General features: G+C 42.3%; 1 protein-coding gene across 1 annotated transcript in view; it reads left to right on the top strand.

The window, feature by feature from the left end:
- LOC143294706 (transcription initiation factor TFIID subunit 2-like) overlaps nt 1-8,893 on the top strand; it is a 41,913-nt gene extending 33,020 nt beyond the window's left edge. Inside the window, exons 21-24 of the mRNA XM_076606117.1 lie at nt 167-250; nt 1,651-1,956; nt 2,452-2,668; nt 4,964-8,893. Coding sequence (XP_076462232.1) covers nt 167-250; nt 1,651-1,956; nt 2,452-2,668; nt 4,964-5,370 — 1,014 coding nt within the window. The 3' untranslated portion in view covers nt 5,371-8,893. The remainder of the gene's footprint in view (nt 1-166; nt 251-1,650; nt 1,957-2,451; nt 2,669-4,963) is intronic.
- The last annotated feature ends 552 nt before the right edge of the window (nt 8,894-9,445 follow it).

Here is a 9,445-nt window from a genome sequence, read left to right as displayed (position 1 = left end):
GTGTTGTTTGTGTCCTCACAGAATATGTTGTTGTTGTTGTTTGTGTGCTCACAGAATGTGTTGTTGTTTGTTTGTGTGCACACAGAATGTGTTGTTGTTTGTATCCTCAGTCACAGAATGTGTTGTTTGTGTCCTCACAGAATGTGTTGTTTTTATGTCCTCACAGAACGTGTTGGTGCTGAACCTGAAGGAAAAAAGGACGACGGTGAACCCCTCCGTACAACAGATGTTTCCTGCAGGCACCAGCAAGGTGAGAGAGATCCTGTCACAGAAACACACACGTGACATGCTTTGTTGGCTAGGGCTGGACATTTCCTCTGTGTGTGCGTGTGTGTGTGTCCTGTGGACCTGTCAGAAAACTATCTGTAAGCATTCTGTCTCTCACTTCTGCAACACCACCCGACGCCTGCCTGCCAACTCAGTATTTATGAGAGAGAAGGGAGTGAGAGAGAGAGAGAGTGGACATTTGCAATTCATCATGTAATTTGTAACTTGATCCTTCATGTGAAGCATCAAGAGCTCGTAGAGAAAAAGGGTGTTTCACAAATGTACATTGTTAGTAGTAGTAGTAGTAGTTGTATTGAGAGAGAGAGAGAGACAGAGAGTGGACATTTGCAATTCACGTAATTTGTAACTTTTTCCTTTATGTGAAGCGTCAAGAGCTCTTAGGGCAAAGGGTGTTAGACAAATGTACATTGTTAGTAGTAGAAGTAGTAATAGTACTAGTAGTACTGTTCTTATTATCAAGTAGAGCGTGTTAAAGTGAAATGTCCTTTGCCCTCGGTCTCAAGAGATTGCAGCAGACTTAGGAGTGACTCTAACATGCACTGTTACCAGAGATGCAATGATTATCACACTGATGGTAATGATGATGATGATACAATCAAAAGAAATTTGTTGCCCCCTCGGTCCTAAGAAATGGTGGCTGACTCAAGTGTGAAGCAAACAGGCAGTATAACCAAACAGGCAATGATTATCACATTGAATATGATGATGACACTGCCCCTTCCTATCTCTGCGACTGCCTTCACCTCTACACTCCCTCTCGCTCACTACGATCGGCTTCGGATCCACTCTGTTTACGCATACCCAGATTCAAACACTCGACTGTTGGCCGCTGTTCTTTCTCTGTCTCTGGACCTTGCAATTGGAATGAACTTCCTCTTTCGCTTCGTCAGGTCTCCACTCTCAGCTCTTTCAAGTCTGGCCTTAAAACCCACCTCTTCCCAAAATAGCCACCCTTGCCTGCCTCTTCCTTGTCTTTAGTTTCTGCAGTTTAAGAGTTATGCATGCGTGTGAATGACTGGTGCGAAAGTGCTTTGATTCGTCTCATCACAAGATTCAGCGCTATATAAATACCATCATTATTATTATTATTAGATAGCATCTTTGCCCTTAGTCCCAAGACTTGAGTGACTGTTATAAAACATGCATAATTACCATGACAAGGATGATGATGATGACACAAACAATGTTGCCCCTCAGTCCCAATAGAATCAAACAAGCAAAAGGTTACCTTGATGATGACACAAACAGTGTTTATCACGATTATGACAAAAACAACTTGGTTGCCCCTCATTCCCAGTAGAACCAAACAAGCAAAAGACAATCACAGTGATGACGAAAACAACATACTTGTTGCCCCCTCAGTCCCAAGACACAGCACCAGCAGACTCGTCCAGCTCCCTGGTCGAACAGACGGTGGTGGAGGAGGGGGAGGTGGTGGTCGAGATGGACACAGAGAGCGTTGGGGGTGGGGGTGGGGGGATTCCCAGCGACTCCACCCTCACCACCCAGCCCACGGAGACACTGGGCGGGACGGGGGTGCTGAGGGACCTGAAGGATGTGCCGCTGTTCGAACCTTCTGGTCACAGCGCTAACTCCCCTGAGTCTGAGGTCAGGGACGACCCCATGGAGCTGGAGGAAGGGGAGCTGCCCAGCAAGAAGCCCAGGCTGGTGAGTGGTTGTCGGTGTCATGTCAGTTTGTACAGTCACTTCTACATGAAAATATTGATCATGACTTTAAAAAAAAAGAAAAAAATCTAGTTTAAACATGAAAGACTGTACACATAAAAGCATTGCATATCTTCACTTTGAAACACTGTAATTGCCTAATATCCAGTTTTAGTATCCTAAATTATTGCACCTATTTTACTAGCAATTTTTGTGCATGTATGAAACAATATCACTATGAGTGGATGTTGTAACCCATTTCAAGTGGATTTTGACTCTTAATTTGTATATTATTTTACTCCATTTTGTTGCAGATTCAGTCGCTAAACTAATGTGCCATCATCTTGCTTTTTTGACCAACAATCCATGCAAATATAGCCAATATGTGCAATAATTCAAGATGCTAAAATTGGACATTACTGTTACTGATACAATCAGTTCATTTGATCCCACTGTGGTTTCAAATTTTTCGGCTGATATGTACGGACCCTCCCCCAGGAACCGACAAAGCTGGACAGTCCACCCCGCACGTCGTCCATCCCTGTCCCAGCAGAGGGCGCCTCCACGCTCATGACGTCAGGGTCGTCAGGTCAGCTGGGTCAGATGGGTTCGTCAGCGGCCGCAGAGAGGGTGCCTCAGCACGACGCCGTCAGCCGCCTCAGTGATGACTCCGGGGACGAGCAGACATCATTGCCATCCACTTCAATGTCGACAGGTGAGGAATGGGAAGTTTGGGATCATCATGAGGGATACAAAAAAATATATATTGCAGCATGATTGGGGGTACTCATGCGTTATTCAGATTTTGGTTTTGATGACTTTCTTTTTATGTATTTCTTTAAAAAGTTGGGTTTTTTTACCCTTTACTTTGTTTTGGTATTAAGACATGCACTTTTGGTTTGGTGGACGCTGGATCCTGGATCCAAACTATTTTCAGTAGTGCCGAAATCAGTCACCCACACGCATACAGTGGTTTGTGTGTGTTTTTGGAGGTGTAGAGAATTTGTATTTGGAGGTATTCACTAGTGTGGTTGTCTTTTGGTGTGTGGATGGATGTTTGAAAGGTTGTTTATATCATGTGAAAGGTGTGTGTGTCGTTCGTGTGTGAGAGAGCAACCGTGTATGTGTGTGCAAAGGTGAGATTTGTGTGGAAAGTGGAAGTGTATGTGTCTGTTTGCAAGTCAAGTGTGTGTTTATGTATGCATTTGTGACTTTGTTTACTTCGACAACACTTATGTTTTCTTTTTCAGTCCAAGCCAACAAATCACTGCTAAAAGAAAAATCTTGATCATCTGTACTTTCATAGATACTTACTACATATATGCAAATTAAAGAAAAAAAGGATGCTGGAGGTTTTTGGTTTATTTGTTTTTTGTTTTTTTTTCCTCAAATTAAAAAGTCAGAACTGGGAGCTAGCTGCCCACACTCCTCTACCTCTTGAAGCGAGAGTTGTAGACGTATTTCAGCCACCAAGGTGTTCTCTCCCTTGCCAGCTTTTCAGAGACCAATAATTGACAAATCAGCGGTGTGTTCCCCGGGTGTTCTGTCCCTTGCCAGCCATTTTTTTGTGCTTGTGCACGTGTGTCTGTTCACCCATTTTTGTAAAGCAGCTAAACCCTGTTGTTTAAAGAATACGTGCCATATAGATTGACATCATTATTATTAGTCTTCTTTGACAACTGACTCATGAAGCAGAGCTGTGTTCCTGGTGTATTCTCTCCCTTGCCAGCCTTTTTGTGTGTGTGCTTGCGTGTGTGTCTGTTCTCCCATTTTTGTAAAGCGCTTAGAGCCCTGTTTAGAGAATACGTGTTATATGAATTGACATCTCTTTTGGCCGGCCTTCCCAAATACCTGTTAGACAGACTCCAACGAATTCAGAATAACGCTGCCAGACTCATTTGCAGAGCTTCTAAATTTGACCATGTTTCTCCTCTCCTTCAGTCTCTCCACTGGTTGCCTGTTTCTGATCGAATAGACTATAAGCTATCCACTCTGACCTTTTCTGCAGTCAACGGATCTGGCCCAAAGTATCTTTCTGAACTCATCCATATCTATACCCCGTCTCGCCAGCTCCGTTCTTCCTCTGATACTCGACTTCTGAGGATACTTCACGTCAGAAGTAAGACCTATGGACACAGATCGTTTTCTTTTCAATCGCCAAAGACGTGGAACAAGCTCCCTGATAACCTCCGTCATTCTGATTCCCTCGCATCTTTTAAGTCTCGTCTCAAAACTCACCTTTTCCCTCAGCAATAAGTTCAGTTGTGGCAGGCCCACAACTACATGCATGTATATGAATGTGTATTGTGTGTGCGTGTGTTTATGTAAGTATGTGCCTACCTATGTGTGTGTATGTGTTAGGGTAGCTGTTAGATACACATGTATGTTAAAATGTATGTATGCAGTGTGTGTGTGTGTGTGTGCGTGCGTGCGTGCGTGCGTGTGTGTGTGTGTGTGTGGTCACATTTTGGTGTGTGTATGTAACATAGATATAATGTTTTATGTTATCAAAAGCGTTTTTGTAAAGCACCTAGAGCAGATTTCTGGATAGTGTGCTATATAAGTATCCATTATTATTATTAGTAGTAGTAGTAGTAGTAATAGTATTTAGCGATTCACTCTTGAAGCAGAGCTGTAGTCCCAGTATATTATCTCCCATGCCAGTCTTTTTTTTTGTGCTTGTGCATGTGTCTGTCTTCACATTTTTGTAAAGCGCCCAGAGCCCTGTTCAGAGAATATGTGCTATATAAATTGACATCATTATTATTAGTCTTATTTCACAACTGACTCATGAAGCAGATCTGTGTTTCCAGTGTCAGTCTTTTTTTTTTGTGCATGTGTGTGTGTCTGTTTACCCATTTTTGTTCAGCACTTAGAGCCCAGTTTAGAGAATATGTGCGATATACATTGACATTATTATTGACATTATGATTAGTAGTAGTAGTAGTAGTAGTATCATCATTAACATTATTATTTAGTGTCTGACTCATGAAGCAGATCCATGTTACAGCGGCAGCGTTCGCTTTGTCGTCGCTTCCCCCAACCCCGGGGATCTTCCCGTCATCGTCAGTGTCTACGCCCAGCAGCCAGGACCCCAGTGGCAGCAGCAAGACCCACAAGGCCAAAAAGAAGAAGAAGAAGAATAAGCACAAGCACAAGCACAAACATAAGCACGACAAGTCGGACAAGGAGAGGGCAGAGGGGGGTGGCGGTTCAGGGGAGACGCCGCGAGGCGGGGATAAAGGGGGGAGTGGTGAGGGTGGGGGGGAGGGGAGGGAGGAAGGGGGCAGGGGGTTCGAGGGGCTGGGTGGGGGGCTGGAGCTGTTCAGCTCGGGGGGCAGCAACAACAACTCGCCTGTGCACGCCTCCAACTCCTTGCCGGACGAGCCCAGCTCCTCCGAGTTTGAGATCCTCTGATGCTGACTGTGCCACTCAGTGTGTGTCCTGGTGTGTTGTGAGTGTGATGGTGGCACGGTCTGGATGGGTGGGGATTGAAGGGTGGGTGTGTAAGTGTGCACTTGACGTGTGTGTGTGTGTGTGTGTGTGTGTGTGTGTGTATATCTGATACATCTTGTCGTTTGACCATATCTGGGTATGACAGTGTTTATTTACATGTATATAGATGGAAATCATCCAGAGTAAGCAGAGTTTCTAAATACAGAGACAGAAACAAACAAAAAAAAAAAAAAAACCAAAACAAGCTTAGCTATTTGATTTCCCAGTAACAAAAAGAAAGCTCAACAAAACAAGTTATGTCTCAGATGTTAACTTCACCCAGACCACCAGCCGCCATGGCGAAGTGGTTAGTGTCACGGACTGACGACTGGGAGGATGTGGGTTCAAATCCCAGCGGAGGTGGGTTTTTCGGCCCGTGGCCGGCTGTCCTGTGGGCTTAAATGGGGAGACTGGGACCACACAGTCGAGTGTCATCCACGTCAAGGATGCGTCTTTGGGTGTGTTGCTCTAATTACCTGACCAACACTGCACGTGTCTGTATCTCTCGGGCCTGGTTAATGCTGGGATATCATTATGACAGGAAGCGTGGAGTACAGCCTTGTCACAGTCCCAAACCAAAATGGACCTCCATAGCAACATCGTCATCGTCATCCACCTCCTTATCATCACCAATATAAAACAAAACAGTCTCAAAGTCTCATGGTGACTTCAGTTTGGATGCTTCTCCACTTCCGTATCTTGGGGTGAGTCCTGTCAGTGTCTTCAGTGTCGGCAGATTGATGGGGGCTGTTGTTTGAGGGACGTGGTGGCTGTCTCCACTCTGGGAGGGATGCTCACTCAGTCTGGCTCCGCGACTAAGCCATTATTGTCGTTAGTACGGGGCTTAGTAGGTGGTGTCCTAAGTATGTTAAATCAAAACAGGCATCACTGAATACCACCGAAGTGACTCAGCAGCAGTGCAGGGTCTCCTCTGGTGTGTGACCTCCTGGCGACCTAACATCGATGGTTCCCTGCGATCTGCCGATGTTGGAACTGTATTGGACGAACCCGAGTCCGGCTGTGTATATGGGAATCTAAATGGGAATAATGCTACTGAAACAGTGCAGACGATGGGACAGCAAAAAAAAAAAAAAAAACAACTTCACCCAGACCAGTGTGGTACAACTGCCCGTCGACTGAAGGCATTTTGTTCCCCTGATATGAAACTGTGGGTTTGACCCTTGCAGGATTAATGGGACATTGGTGGAAAGAAAAAAAAAATTAAAGACTTTTCAGCATTTAGCTTCCAGGAGACATAAAATTAAACAAGGATGCCAGTTACAGGTGAGGAGTATGCTGACAGTGTATCATGACGGTGAAATGTTTTTTGTGATGTTTTCAGTCTTCTCAGCATTGCAACTGGAGACCCAGATCTATCATTGTAATAGTGGTTGGGGAAGAATTTTCTGTTGTAAGTTAATCACCACAACATACACATTTTCATTGCACATGATAATAATAATAATAATAATAATGGTACTTATATAGCGCTGAATCTTGTGCATAGACAAATCTAAGGGCTTTCGCACCAGTCATTCTCACACACGCATAACTCTAAAACTGGAGAAACTAAAGACAAGGAAGAGGCAGGGAAGGGAGGCTTTTTTGGGAAGAGGTGGGTTTTAAGGCCAGACTTGAAAGAGCTGAGTGTGGAGACCACTCGGCTATTGCAGCCATCATACTGACAGTACAAGAACCATCTTTTAAAATCAGACTGTTTTTAAGAGAACTGCATCTCTTTATTTGCCTTAGGATTTGCTCTTTGTATTGCGCTTGATGATAGCCTTTTGGTGGTGACATTACTTCGCTCAAGTCTTTGTTTTTTGGCCTATGGCAACCATGTGTGTGTGTGTGTGTGTGTAAGTGAATGATTGCAGGTGGAAAGATGTGATTAAATCACATCTAAGGCAGGATATGTTTTGTTTGATTTTTTTGTTTTTGACTCACTTGTGTAAACAAAGTGAGTCTATGTTTTAACCCGGTGTTCGGTTGTCTGTGTGTGTGTGTGTGTCCATGGTAAACTTTAACATTGACATTTTCTCTGCAAATACTTTGTCAGTTGACACCAAATTAGGCATAAAAATAGGAAAAAATTAGTTCTTTCCAGTCATCTTGTTTAAAACAATATTGCACCTCTGGGATGGGCACAAAAAAATAATAAAAGAAGCCAAATTATATGCAATCAGCATTTACTGTTATATTTATATTTTTTTGTATTCTCTAAACTTGGCACTTTGATCTGGTATTCTGACACAACAACAGGAGCAGTCATTATTATCATTTTTTGTTCAAACAGGAACTTCTTTTGCTGAGCATGGAAGTTTTATTTATTTTGCAAATGTTTTGGTGCAGTTAGTAAAAAAGGGAAATTAATCTGTAATTAATGCTAGGGGACTTAATTTGCTTCAAACTGATCTTTCTCATCTTAAACATTACATTTTGAAATTATACTCAATACATAAAAAGCTTGTGTGTTTTACTCTCAGTGCATAGGGCTTTCACTATGTTCATTCACCCAAGTGGTCTTTTTCGGAAAATACTAACATCAATACCACGAGTGGACTTTACAGATCTATTGGCGGAGCCTTGAAGGTCATAGGCAAAATTCAATTGCGTACACATATTTATACACATTCAAAGCATGTGCTCATATTCTTCGCGAACAACGCCATTTTGTTTCAAGTTGTTGACCTGCCCGTTCAGTCCTATATTCAATGGACAGTACACGATAACATGTGATGGAAAGTTGGAGAAGGAGACCGTTAAATATTTATTCAGAAAAATATTTGTGAACGCCTCATCACTTACTGGATTATGCCCCAAACTGCCATAAAAATATCCACAGTATCAGTCGGAATTCACAGTTAAAAATTGTAAACCATGCGAGTTAATACCCTTGAACTGATCATGATGAAACGAAAAAATTTCCAGTCTTGACTTTTCTCAAAATGAAGTCCTTTTCACTTCTTACGACGTTTAGAAGTACTTGTACTTGGCTCTACATGTTATTAGTTTAACAGCATACTAAATTTTCATATCAACTTTAAAACTATAAAACTGGAATGAACATAAAAGAGAAATTGAATCGACCGTGTTGTACTACATTCCCGGTGGGTGTAACTAAACTTGTACATCTATCTAGATCTAGAGAAAATTGCTAAATGTTGCAGTGTGATTGCGGTGACCGCGGACTTAAAAGAATTTTTTTTATTGCTCTTAAAGATTTTTTAAACAGCGTTCACACTGCAAATACCGGAATTGATTTATCACCCTTTAAAAAAGTATGTTGAAATATTAAATTTTAGAACGTCAGTTAAGGAGCCACTATAGTGTAATGGGTAAGACAGTATCTTCTCACCGGAACACGCGGGGTTCGAATCTGGGTAGGACTTTAAAAAAAAATTTTTTTTTTAACCCGAAGCTTTTTTATAAATACAGAACACATTTTAACGATTAGATTTTTTTTTTTTTTTTTTAAGTGTATCACAAGTGAGTCTTGAAGGCCTTGCCTCTCTTGTTTTTTTTTTAGTTATTGATTATTGAAAGATGCATTTCATTAAACCAGTTACCAACTATGGGTTATGTTTTGCATACTTTTGTTGGATGCGAGATTGATGTGAGCTATTTGCTTCTACAGTGATCTGTAACAAATCTGCATGAAATCCAACACATATAGATTTTTCTCACAACAGTTTTATCTCTCTCTCTGTACGAATGGCAAAAGAGGCAACAATGACATTGTTTCACTGCTGATGACATGGTTAAAATGTTACATGTGGAAGGCTCTTTGAAGAGGTCGATGAAGACAGTATACAGCATGTTCTTATATTGAAAGCTATAGACAGGCAATTCAGACACCCACTTGGTGGGGTCTCCGCAGGGGAAAGGGAGAAGACGATGTCTGGAATTAGTTAACCAAAGCTATACTGCGAAGTATCAGAGGGATCTAGGCTCCAAGACCGCCCCCGACTAAGATTCAAAGACACTTGCAAACGGG

Source organism: Babylonia areolata, chromosome 20 (genome assembly GCF_041734735.1).
Source record: "Babylonia areolata isolate BAREFJ2019XMU chromosome 20, ASM4173473v1, whole genome shotgun sequence".
Lineage (NCBI taxonomy): Eukaryota > Metazoa > Mollusca > Gastropoda > Neogastropoda > Buccinidae > Babylonia > Babylonia areolata.
Note: the sequence above shows the minus strand (reverse complement) of the source record. Positions and strands in the feature narration are given on the sequence as shown.